General features: G+C 41.5%; 1 protein-coding gene across 1 annotated transcript in view; it reads left to right on the top strand.

Annotated features, from left to right (window-relative positions):
* The window catches only part of LOC119962803 (mediator of RNA polymerase II transcription subunit 13-like), a 311,329-nt gene that overhangs the window by 284,561 nt on the left and 13,094 nt on the right, over window positions 1-13,674 (top strand). Inside the window, exons 19-25 of the mRNA XM_038790899.1 lie at window positions 6,885-7,108; window positions 8,548-8,740; window positions 9,033-9,489; window positions 10,048-10,267; window positions 10,542-10,730; window positions 11,410-11,633; window positions 12,578-12,720. Coding sequence (XP_038646827.1) covers window positions 6,885-7,108; window positions 8,548-8,740; window positions 9,033-9,489; window positions 10,048-10,267; window positions 10,542-10,730; window positions 11,410-11,633; window positions 12,578-12,720 — 1,650 coding nt within the window. The remainder of the gene's footprint in view (window positions 1-6,884; window positions 7,109-8,547; window positions 8,741-9,032; window positions 9,490-10,047; window positions 10,268-10,541; window positions 10,731-11,409; window positions 11,634-12,577; window positions 12,721-13,674) is intronic.

The following is a 13,674-nucleotide window of genomic DNA, read 5'->3' as shown; positions in this document are numbered from 1 at the left end:
TCCCCTTCAGTTATTACATCTTCTAAGCTAACATTCTGGTTATCACACACCTGCCATACTAGTTTAAATCCTCCTGGGTGACTCGAGCAAACCCCCCAGCCACGATATCGGCGCCCCTCCAATTTAAATGCAAACCATCCTTGTACAGGTCCCACCTGCCACGGAAGAGATCCCAATGGTCCAGAAATCTGAACCCTCCCTCCTACACCACGCGTTTAGCTGCACTACCATCCTATTTCTAGCCTCACTGGCAGGCGGCACAGAAAATAATGCTGAGATTGCAACCCTAGAGGTCCTGCTTCTTGGCTTACTGCCCAACTCCCTGAACTCCTTCTGCAGGACCGCATCATTCTTCCTGCCTATGTCGTTAGTACCTATGTGTACTATGACTTCTGGCTATTCACCATCCCCCTTCAGGATGACCTGTGCTCGTGCAGAGACATCCTTGACTCTGGCACCAGGGAGGCAACGTACCATCCTGGAGTCCCTTTCACGTTTACAGAAGCGCCTATCTGTGCTCCATACTATAGAGTCCCCTATAACTATTACTCTCCTGCACTTGTCCTACCCTGTGGAGCAGCAGAACCAGTTGTGGTCCCAGTGTTATGGCTGCTATTGTTTTCCCCCATAGGCTATTCCCCTAAACAGTATCCAAAACGGTATACCTGTTGGAGAGGGGGACAGCCACAGATGATTCTTGCATTGACTGCCTGCCTGCCCTTTCTAGCGGTCACCCATCTGTCTGCCTGCACCTTCGATGTGACCATGTTTCTATAATTCTTATCTATGATGCTTCCACTTGGGTCGTAAACAAAAAATAAAGGGAAATAATGAAGTGAAGATAGAGTTATCTAAAGTGGACTGGGCGGATAGATTAGAAGGAAAGGCAAAAATCTAACAGTGACAGACATTTAAGGAGTAATTCATGACTGTCAAAAAAAAAATCACAGTAAGGGGGGACAATTTTAAGAGCGGGATAAACAACCGTGGTTAACCAAGGAAGTTAAGGAGATAATGAAATTGAAAGAAAAAGCATATAAGGAGGCAAAAGTCAGTGATAGCCCCAACAGCAAAGGAGGACTAAAAAGATAATAGAAAATAAACTACAAGGACAACCTATTGAGGAATGTAGGAACTGACCAGAGCTGTTTTAATATACAAAAAGGAAGAGAGAGGTTAAAGTGAACATAGGCCCCTTAGAAAATGAATCAGGGGAAATAGTTATGGGGAACAAGGAAATGGCAGAAGAGTTAAACAGCTATTTTGCATCAGTTTTTACGGTGGAAGATACTTTGAACATTCCATTAATATTAACGAATGCGGGGGAGGAATTAAATACCATCACCATTACTAGATAATTAGTATTGGTCATACTAATGGGGTTAAGGAGACAGGTCTCCTTGCACTGATCGCTTGCATCCTCGGATCCTAAAAGTAGCTACAGAGATGGTGGATGCATAGGTTGCAATTTTCCAAAAATACTTGGATTCTTTAGAAGTACTGGAGGATTGGCAGTTTTCCTATGTGACACACCTATTCAAGAAGGGAGGGAGGCAAAAACGCCTAACTCTAGGCTGACTAACCTAACGTCTATTGCTGGAAAAATTTTGGAATTGGTTATTACGGAAGTAATAGCAGCACATTTGGAAAATCATAACCTAATCAACCAGAAACAGCATGGATTCATGAAAAGGAAATCGTGTCTGACTAACCTATTAGAGTTTTTCAAGGAGGTCTCAACCAGAGTGGATAGAAGCAAACCAGTAGATGTGTTGCATTTGCAGAAGGCGTTCGACAAGATACCTGAAAAGGTTGAGTCATATGAGCCCTTGATAAGAGCCCACGGTGTTGGAGGTAGAATATTGGCAAGGAAAGGGGATATGGGTTTCTTTTTCAGGTTGGGGTTCCACAGGGATCAATGCTGGGGACACAACTGTTCACAATATATGTTGAGGAGGAAGGAAGCAAATGTACTATAGCCAAATTTGCAACCGACACAAAAATAGGTGGAAAGGCAAGTTGCAAGATGGATGCAAACTGTTTTAAAAGAGATATTGATAGGTTAAGTAAGTGGACAAGAAGTTGGCAAATGGAGTATAATGTGGGAAAATGTGAAGTTTATTTTGGAAGGGAGATCAAAAGAACAGTTTTTTAAATGGAGAAAAACTGCAGAAAACTGCAACACAAAGGGACTTGGGGTACTTCTGCACAAAATACAAAAAGCTACCACGCAGATGCAGCAGGTAATCAGGAAGGCTAATGAAATGTTGGCCCTTATTTCAAGAGAGTTGGAGTATAAGAGTAGAGAAGTCTTACTGCAACTGTACAAGGTGCGACCACATATGGAGTACTGTGAAGAGCATTGGTCCCCTTATTTAAGGAAAGATATTATTTCATGGGCGATTCAGAGTAGGTTCACGAGGATGGATGATACCCAGTATTGAGGGATTGTCTTATGAACAACGGTTAAACAGATTGGGATTCTGCTCATTGGAATTTAGAAGAGTTGAGAGGTAATCTCATTTAAGCACAGCGAATTCCAAAGGGGCTTGACAGGATAAATGCTGAGAGGATGTTTCCCTCATGGAAGGGTCTCACAATAAATGGATGCCCATTTAAGACTGGGAATTGAAGGAATTTCTTCTGAGGGTCAAGTCTTCAGAACTCCTTGTTACAGAGAGTTGTGAAGACCGAGTCCTTGTGTATATTCAAGGCTGAGATGAATAGATTCTTGATCACGGAATCAACAGTTACGGAAAAAGGGCAGGAAAGTGGACATGAGGAATGTCAGATCAGCCATGATCCTATTGAATGGCAAAGCAGGCTCGAGAGCTGGACGGCCTATTCATGTTCCTATTTCCTATGGTGTTAAAATGAAGTTCAGGACCTGGAATGTCAGGACACTCATGGATAACCCTAACGGTGATATCAAGAAACAGATGAAGGCACAAGATACTGCAAAAGCCATGGTTCCTGACAGCATTGTGGCAATAGTAAAGATTTGTGCTCCAGATTTAGTCATGCCTCTAGTCAAATTGTTACAGTAAAACTACAATATTGGCATCTATCTGGCGACGTGGAAAATTGTCCACTAAAAAGCAGAACACATTTGGAATACAGTGTGCAGTTCTGGTCACCACATTACCAGAAGGATGTGGATGCTTTGGAGAGGGTGCAGAGGAGGTTCACCAGGATGTTGCCTGGTATGGAGGGTGCTAGCTATGAAGAAAGGTTGAGTAGATTAGGATTGTTTTCGTTGGAAAGACGGAGGTTGAGGGGGACCTGATTGAGGTCTACAAAATTGAGAGGTATGGACAGGGTGGATAGCAACGAGCTTTTCCCAAGAGTGGGGGTGTCAGTTACAAGGGGTCACGATTTCAAGGTGAGGGGGAAAGTTTAAGGGAAATGTGCGTGGAAAGTTTTTTACGCAGAGGGTGGTGGGTGCCTGGAACGCTTTACCAGCGGAGGTGGTAGAGGCGGGCACGATAGCATCATTTAAGATGCATCTAGACAGATATATGAACGGGTGGGAACAGAGGGAAGTAGACCTTGGAAAATAGGAGACCGGTTTAGATAAAGGACCTGGATCGGCGCAGGCTGGGAGGGCCGAAGGGCCTGTTCCTGTGCTGTAATTTGAGGAAGGAGCTGCGCTCCGAAAGCTCGTGTTTGAAACAAACCTGTTGGACTTTAACCCGGTGTTGTAAGACTTCTTACTGTGCTCACCCCAGTCCAACGCCGGCATCTCCACATCGTAATTTTCTTTGTTCACATCCAACCCAACCAAATACCATCCCATCAGCAAAGGTTTAGAAGATTTCTGGTGCTGTTGAGCAGCATTTACAAAGCAATAACTAGGTTCTCCCAGGAGTGCCCAGCTTCTGACCTCATTACAGCCTTGGGCCAAACATGAGCAAAAAGAGCTGAATTCTAGAGGTGAGGTAATGGTGACTGCCTTTGACATCAAGGCAGCATTTGACCAATTAAGGAACCCTGGCAAAATTTAAGTCAGTAGGAATCTAGGGGAAAACTTGACACTGGCTGGAATCATACCTAGCACGAAGGAAGATGGTTCTGGTTTTTGGAGGTTAATTACCCCAGTCCTGGGACATCACTGCAAAAGTTCCTCAATGTAGTCTCCAGGGTTGTAGCATCGTCCACTGCCTCTGAGTGATGTTACCTCCACTGGTAAGATCAGAAATGGGGATGTTCGCTGATTTTGTGCATTGTTTAATACCGTTTGCAACTTCCCAGATATTGAAGCAGGCTGTGCCATATGCAGCAAGACCCAGACTTTCACACCCCACAAATGCCAGGTAATTGCCATTGCCAGGCAGAAGAGCGAATGTTAATAATTGCTCTTGACATTTAATAGCATTACCATCGCCGGATCCCCCACAATCAACATCTGGGGGTTGCCACTGAACTGGACTAGTCATATGAGTAGTGTGGTTACAAGAGCAGGTCAGAGGCTGGGAATTCTTAAGCGAGGAACTTGCCTCCTAACTTTCCAAAGCCCGTTTATCATCTGCAGGAGACAAATCTGCAGTGTGTCAGAATAACTTCCAATTGTCTGGATGAGTGCAGGCCTAACAACTCGGAAGAAGCTCAAAACCATCCAGGACGAAGCTGTCTGCTTAATTAGCACTCCCTCTGCCAACCGAAGCATTCACTCACTCCACCACCGATAAGTGTATGTTCAGGATGTGACGTTGCAACTTCGCAAGTCTCTTTCCAAACCCGCAACCTCTACCACCCAGATAGACAAGGGGAGTAGATGCACTGGGACACAACAATCTGCAAGATCCTCTTCAAGATCTGCACCATTCTGACCTGCAACTATATCACCATTCCTCACTGCTGGATCAAACGTTTGGAGTTCCCTTCCTAGCAGCACTGCGAGTGTATCTGCACCTCGTGGATTGCAGGGGTTCAAGAAGACGGTTGACCGTCACCACCACCTCAAGAACAATTATTCGGTCGCACAATGGTTAGCACTATTGCACAGTCCCAGGGACCCGGGTTCAATTTCCGGCTTGGGTCACTGCGGAGTCTGCACATTCTCCCTGTGCCTGCGTGGGTTTCCTCCGGGAACTCCGGTTTCCTCCCACAAGTCCTGAAACACGTGCTTCTTGGGTGAATTTGACATTCTGCATTCTCCTTGTACCTGAACAGGCGCCGGAGTGTGGTGACTAGGGGATTTTCCCAGTAACTTCATTGCAGTGTTAATGTAAGCTTACTTGTGCCACTAATAAAGATGATTATTATTATTATTAAATGTAGGTCTGGCTAGCGATGCCCATATCCCATAAAAATATTGAAAAAAATGGATGAATTGTAGGCAATAATTTGAGGAGAGGATGCTCTTTTACTAGGATGGCTGAATCTAGACTGCAGAGAGATCAGGATTGGCAACCAAATATTGCAAGATAGAAAGCATTTTCGGATGGATGGTGAAGTAGCAGTGCTAACTAAAGATTAATTAATGAATAAAGTAAGTGATTGAAGAGCACCAAGAGGCAGAAAATATCATAAAACAGCCAGCATTAATTCTAAAAGTGTGTAAGCCACGTTTAACTAAAGAATTGTTGAGAGATAACCGAAAGAATAGAAGAGGATAAATGCAGGAGATGTCATTTTCAAAAGGTCCTGGGTAAGGCATCACAAGATAGGCTTGTTACAAAAGTTTGGATATGTGGAACCTGAGAACAAACAGTTGAATGAATCGCAAATTAGGTAAAATAATAAAAAAGAAAAGGCCATTATTCAGATGGAAGATTTAAAAAATGTGACTCCACAGTACCGCTGTTACTCGTAATTTATATTGGTGATTTTGTAGCCATCACCTTGCATCAAAAATTTGGAGAAGATACCAAACTGATGTAGAGTATAGGTAACACGGAAGAACATGATACAGGAAGATTTTAGAAAATTACATGATGAAAATGTAAAAGCGATGTACAAGGATGGTAATAGAACTGAGCGATTAGAGATGTCAGAATGCATGTCTTTGTCCTTCCAAAAAAAAAGAGAACTTAGAGGCGACCAATAGAGGGCTTTCAAATTATGAATGGCCTGAACGGGGTTGACATGGAGAGAATCTTAACACTTGGGGCCATAAATATGATATAGTTACTTATAAATCCAGTGGCGAAATGAGGAGAAATCTCCTCATTTGATGCATTATGGGCAGATTAGAATGTGGAACTTGCTACCACAGGAAATTGTTGAGTCAAATAGCTTAAGAGGCTTTCAAAAGTCAACACAACGTATGCACAAGAAAAGGGAATAAAAAGCTATGTTGAGAGGCTGAGATGAGGTAGAAGAAATAGAAGATAAAAGCCAATTACTACAGATGCTGGCATCTATAAGAACAAAAACAGAAAATACTGGATAAGTTCAACAGGTCTTACAGCATCTGTGGAGAGAGAACGGAGCTAACGTTTTGAGTCTGGATGACTCTTTGTCAAATGGAAGAAGGCTATGGAGCATACCAGCTAGTTGGGCAGTATGACCTGATACTACATTGTTTGTTCTGATATTCAGTGTAGCATTGGATTTCATGTGCACAACAAAACTTGATGAGCCATATCCATGTCTCATATTTGTAAAAGGTTACCAAAGCAAAACAATAGAGGTAATGGGAAGTGTTCAAAATATTGCACAACTCCAATTAGACATGTGGTAACTTGTAAACATTGTTTTAAAGATGATCTGAGATACTAACAAATGTCAATAAGTAAAAATTATTCTGCTGGCTGTTTAAAAGTTATATTTAATGATGCCACGATAAATGAGAAATATCTTGTCATATAAAAATGTTTATTTGCACATTGCCTTGGCATTACCTCAAAAAGCTTCATGTTCCCCCATTCTCTTTTGTTCAGGTTCAGAAGAATCACCAGAGCCACTTCCTATTCCCACACTGCTTCTGGGCTACGATAAAGACTTCCTGATGATCTCTCCTTTTGCACTGCCCTTTTGGGAGAAGCTGCTTCTTGAACCATACGGTTCTCAGCGTGACGTAGCCTACATTGTGGTCTGTCCAGAAAATGAGGCCTTGCTCACTGGAGCCAAAAATTTCTTCAGGGATCTTAGCGCTGTATATGAGGTCAGAATAAATGCTTACCAGCATGAAGAAAATATATAGAACTATACAGTATGAATATTGCTGTAACAGAGTTTCAAGAAAATTCTAAGAGTTTTAATTATTACAAGTCAATTCATATTCTTGAATCTCATTCACACCATTGTTACAAAAATATGAAGGTTATTGGTCATGCAACAGCAGCAATGAATTGTTTTACATTTTTAGGAATTTTTATTTGATGCATTTCATTTGAAGTAGTCTAATGTATTTTGGAATTAAAACTCCACAACTGGGAACTTTTTGGTCTGAAACTTTAACTGTGAGTGGGTAATGCAGCTGTACTGTGAATTCCATGCTTAGTTCAAACTTGCTTGACAACTTCAAATACAAACAGCAAATTTGAACTAATAGAAATACATTATGGGCAGAATATTATGCACAAGGAGTGCGGGGGGCATTGCGGCTGATGGTGGACCCACGCCACATGTGCCATAAGAGCAGAATTTGGCTCTTTGGCCCAAAGTCTGCTCCACCATTCAATCATGGCCTATACGTTTCTCATCCCATTCTCCTGCCTTCTCTCCATAACCACTGATCCCATTATTCAAGAACCTATCCATCTCTGTCTTAAAGACACTCAGTGACTGGGACTCCACTTGGCCAGACCTCCCGCAGCCATAATGCACTTCAGTGGGCTAAACGGGATGCTGTGGAACCTCTGCCCTTCACGAGGGAGGAAGTCCCATCCTTGAGAGATAGCTTCACCAGTCCTGGCAGAACGCGTCAGTGGGCGCTGCTGGAACTGTAACTAGGAAGCAGAAGGCAGCCCAATGGATCCCTGGAAACCGATATGTCCAGGGCCTTGGCTGGGAGGTGATAGGCTTGTTGCGGAGGGGTTGTGGGTTTGATATAGCTGGCAGGTAGGAAGAACATTGGGGTTCAAAAGCTAGAACTCACCCCTTCCTGTCTTCCAAATAATTTTTTAAAAATTGGGTAGCCCATTCCTGCCCAACGCCAATCCTTTTATGGTATGGGCAACATATTATCAGTTGGCTTGATAATAAGCCCAATTGACACTCCATTTTGGCAGGCAGGCTGCTAATTTTGCCACCCGCCTCTAACTGTATTATGGGGGCTCGGGTGGGTGGGGAAATGGTGCCCCCCGCCCCCAAACCCCTGTAGAAAACATGCCAGTAGGAGTGTGTGAAATGCATTTTTGTATGTCAAATTACAAAAGTAAAGAAGCTAACATTTAGTCATTTGAATATTCCGATTAACTGCTTGTTAACATTGTGTTGAAGATACCCATTTGTGGTTGACATTTGTAGGATTTTAAGTACACTTTGAACTTCAGAAAAACAGGAATGCCCAGTAAATTGTTTGTAATCATATTCTTGCCCATTTGATCGAAAGTATTCTCGGCATTTGCATATTGATGAGTATATTTTTTTGATTTACAGACATGCAGACTTGGTGAGCATAGACCTATCTGCAAAGTATTGAGAGATGGAATTATGCGGGTTGGTAAGAGTTCTGCAAAAAAGCTGGCAGACGAATCTGTTGATGAGTGGTTCTCTCAAGCCTGGGTTAGTGATGAGAACGACAACCTTGCCAAGTTAAAACTCTATGCTCAAGTCTGTCGCCATCACTTGGGTAAATAAAAATAATGAATTTTTCTACTTTCTGAAAAGAATGAGCAACCTATTCTCATTAAAGAATACCAACTTCAGCAGTCTTGCAGTGCATTAATTTAATTTGTAACTTAGCTGGAGGAGTTTAAATTGTGAAGTTGAGATTAATTAATTGATTTAAATTTATTTTTTTAAATGTCATGTTTAAAAAGCAGTTTTTTGCATTTGTTTGATTGTACAAGAGAGATTTGCTGACAAACAGTTGTTCAAATTCACTAATTCTGTAAATCTTCCTTTTATCCCTTAAAATCCAGCACCTTACCTGGCTACACTTCAGCTGGACAACAGCCTGCTAATTCCACCTAAGCACCAACCAACAACATCTTCTGTTACCCAGGGGCAGGCAGCAACAGGAAGCAGTGGACCGTCATCGGGCACAGGGGTTACTTCTGCGCCAGTGACAACTGGCACTACAGCTACTTCCACAACCAGCACTGGCAGTAGTACTGCAGCAACTGGCAGCTCTGGTATAGGAAGTGGGTCAACAGGTACCAGCTCCACTTCGACTACCTCCACTACTACCACAACCACTACTCCAGTTCTGCATCAGACAGGGACAACCGCATCCTCTTCAGGATTTGGTGGGACTGTTGGAGCTACTCAGAGTGGTAACACAGGTACCAGTACGGAGAGACCTCCAGGGTGTACACCTAGTGGAAGTGGAGATTCAGATACCCAGAGTTCTGTACAGCAGCAAGAAGTACAAGAGAGGTAAGTGTGATATAAGGTGGACATTGCTAATTATTTCTAGAAGTGGTACAGTGGTTAGCACTGCTGCTTCACAGCGCCAGGGACCCAGGTTCGATTCCATCCTGGTGACTGTGGAGTTTGCACTTTCTCCATGTGTCTGCATGGGTTTCCTCCCACAGTCCAAAGATGATCAGATTAGGTGGATTGGCAATGCTAAATTGCCTCTGTGTTGGGTTATGGAGATTGGGTGCGTACCTGACCCTAGGTAGGATGCTCTTCCAGCGGGTCAGTGCAGACTCAATGGGCTGAATGGCCACCTCCTGCACTGGAGGGATTCTATGATTTATTTGTTTAGAGAAATTTTGATGTACATTATATCACAGATAAGCCCTTTTACAATTATTTCTACATAATAAGCAGCCCTAGGATTTAAGGGGGGCAGGTTAGGAAGTACAAGTAACAGAAATTGAAGTGTGCCTTTTAGACTTTAGATGGAAAAAATGTTGGAATATGTATGGTCATAAAGTAATTGACCGATGTTGGACTGTCACTTCACATCCATATGTTTTAATATTACAGTACTACAGAAAGGGAACGGATAGGAATTCCAACTGAAGCTGAATCAGCTGACAGCAATGCATATCCACCAGCTGTCGTCATCTATCTTGTTGATCCTTTTACATATTCCTCTGAAGAAGAGTCATCTTTTACTAGTGGATGGCTGCTAGGCCTGTTACGGTGCTACATGGAGATGCTGGATAATCTACCAGAGCATATGAGGAATGCATTCACTGTCCAGGTAATTTGGAATTTATTTTTTTACATACTGTATATTTAATTTTTAAAATTCTCCTAAGTGTTCCATAGCACTTAAATATTTGTTTTATTCTAAAATCATTTTGCACTAATGCAAAACATTGAAATGGCTAACCTTCATCATACAAAGAATGTGTTTGTATTGTAAATGAGCATGCTTCCAGCTATTTGACTTCTACCCTACATTTAAAGTGTTGCATTAAAGCTGTTACTTCCCAATGTGATGCATAGAAGCATGACATTTTGTTTTGTTTCAGATTGTGCCTTGCCAGTATCTACTACAACCAGTGAAAGATGATCACACTTTCTATATCCAGCACTTAAAATCACTGGCATTCTCAGTTTACACTCAATGCAGACGGCCGCTTCCCACACAGATCCACATTAAATCACTAACTGGCTTTGGTCCTGCTTCCACAATAGATATGACCCTTAAGCATTCAGAGGTGCGTATTAGTTTGTAACTTCAATTGATATTTACTGTTCTTGCACTAATTATTGCACGTCAGTGGTCTAACTGCCCATTATATGTACTTCAAGTAAAATACTTTGAGTGAAATTTCTGGCGTAATACCAGTTTTAAGGATATTAATTATCATTCTAACCTTCTGACAACTTGCTATGGAATTGCACTTTCCATTTACATGCCATGTCTTAATATCTTAATGTCTATTTGTGTTTTGGACACCCCTGGCCATAAGATAAATAATTTGTATACTCTTTTGTCGTCTTAAGTGTTCTGTTAGCTTCATACTTAATGTAAGCTTATGTCTAATGCTTTTTAATTCCCATTGCCATCCTCTCCTGAAAGAATTTTTTATGTTATGATGCTGTGGAATCTTGTTTAGTCTGTGAAAATTCTGTGATCAATTTGATTTGATTTCTTCTGCTCCACATAGCATAATCTCTACTGACAGAATGGTTAACCAAACCACTTCATGTTCTCTTCTGCTATTGCTTTAACTGACCATGAGAACCTGATTTGTGTACACATTCCTCCCTTCTTACAGTGAATAATCCAGCTGTTTAATGATCTCCTGCCTAAAATAACACTATTTAAAAAAAAAAAAGATTTTTTTTCCCTTGATATGCACTGTCAAATTGAAAGTTTTTTTTAAATTCCAGCGTCCCCATCCTATCCAGGTGTATTCACCTCCCTATATCTTGGCACCAATTAAGGATAAACAAACAGAGCTAGGTGAAACATTTGGAGAGGCAAGCCAGAAGTACAATGTGCTCTTTGTTGGTTATTGTTTATCGCATGATCAGAGGTGGCTACTGGCATCCTGTACGGACCTCCATGGGGAATTACTGGAGACATGCATTCTGAATATTGATGTACCAAACAGGTAACAATTTGTTCAAATTGACTTTGCATTAGGGTCTGCATTGCAATTTAATCTAAATAGGTCAAAAACAACCTAGACAACTACATGTACATAAAACCAGCCTTTCTTCTTTAAGATGCCTTTATAAAGTGAGAAGCGGTCACTTAATTAATGTCAGAAATTAAACATAAAATGGCTGCAATATAATGTTCTGGTTGTTTTGCTCTGATGACAAAATTCCAATTTAATCTGTATTTCTCTGGATTTACAGCCCATTTGATCATTTCTTTTTCAGACTGAAAGAGAAACTGAAACGTAATATTATCAGAGTATGACTCAAAAAATGTAATACATTGAATATTCTGTTTACATGTCTAAATGCAGTAGTGCTGCAGCTAGAAATTATGCACCCATTTCTGAAGGTGACTGTGATGAGCATTCTGCCATCTTCAGATGTGATGATGTAGCTAACTACATCGTACTAACCTTGAAAACTCTGAGCAGCCTGTACATTTGACATTGTATGATCCAGCATGAAAATAGATGGTTTGGTTACTCAGTTAGTGGATCACGCAGGAGCACGAGTCTGAAAATTATAGGTCTGTTCACAAGTTCAAGAATCCACTTAATTGTTGCTCTTGCCAAGTTCAGTTGAAGTTTACGTATTGTGTGGCGTTTTACCCATGTTTTTGTTATCGGTAGTTACTGTAAAAATGACAGAAGAGACTACGGGTATATGGCCTCTGCAAATACAATTCTATGCTTGGTTCCATTTACACAAACTGAATTTATCTAAGTAATTGTGGTGCAATTGCTCCAAATTTGAATTAATGTAATTTTGGAACAAATCTGTGTAATGGCATGTTTTAAAGCTCCTCTGTTTGTTCATGCCACAAGATGCAGGGAGCAGCTTTGCTTAGCCAAGAATTGCAAGTGTTGAATTATTACAACATGATGTTTTTCAGGTCGAGGAGAAGTAAAGTGCCTGCCCGTAAAATCGGCTTGCAGAAACTATGGGAATGGTGTGTTGGAATTATGCAAATGACGTCACTGCCATGGAGAATTGTAATGGGAAGACTGGGGAGAGTAGGTCATGGAGAACTCAAAGGTTGGCAACTCTGAATTCAAACTAGAATGAATAATTAAGTACTATAAACATCAAAGAAGAATTTCAGAATTGTAGTCTGTCCTTATTTTTTTCCATCACTATTATGTGACAAATGTGAATGAAATGCAACAGTAGACAATTTGTTTATTTTATAGTGGTTCCAACATCAATTAATCCATTCAGTTTCTTGATCATTGGATTAAAATAAAAGCAAAAAAAATGTTTTTTTACACCGTTTAACACAGTATATTTTTACAGTTCACCATTACAGCACCGTTTTGTGACAGCAATTTTCTTTACAGCGAGCAAGTTAAAAATCAACTTGGTTGTGTAATTTTTTGAAAAATCTGTGCGATTGTTGGTAAAATAGCAGTGAAGCGCCTATATGTTAGTAGGTGTGTAGTAGCGGCATGGTAGCACAGTGGTGGTAATGATCTTTATTGTCACAAGTAGGCTTACATTAACACTGCAATTAAGTTACTGTGAAAACCCCTAATTGCCACATTCTGGCGCCTGTTCAAGTACAGAATTCAGAATGTCCAACTTGCCTAGCAAGCAAGTCTTTGGGGATTTATGGGAGGAAAGTGGAGCACCCGGAGGAAACCTGCGCAGACACTGAGAGAACGTGCAGACTCCACAGACAGTGATCCAAGCCGGAAATCGAACCTGGGGCTGTGAAGCGACAGTATTAACCACTGTGCTATCATGCTGCTGTTAACACTGTTGCTTCACAGCGCCAGGGTCCCAGGTTCAATTCCCGGCTTGGGTCATTGTCTGTGCGGAGTCTGCACATTCTCCCCATGCCTGCGTGGGTTTCCTCCCGAAAGTCGTGCTGTTAGGTGAATTGGACATTCTGAATTCTGCACCGAACAGGCGCCGTAGTGTGGCGACTAGGGAATTTTCAGTGACTTAATTGCAGTGTTAATGTTAATGTAAGCCTACTTGTGACACTAA

This window comes from Scyliorhinus canicula, chromosome 1 (genome assembly GCF_902713615.1).
Source record: "Scyliorhinus canicula chromosome 1, sScyCan1.1, whole genome shotgun sequence".
NCBI lineage: Eukaryota > Metazoa > Chordata > Chondrichthyes > Carcharhiniformes > Scyliorhinidae > Scyliorhinus > Scyliorhinus canicula.
This window is presented reverse-complemented; position numbering and strand designations above follow the sequence as displayed.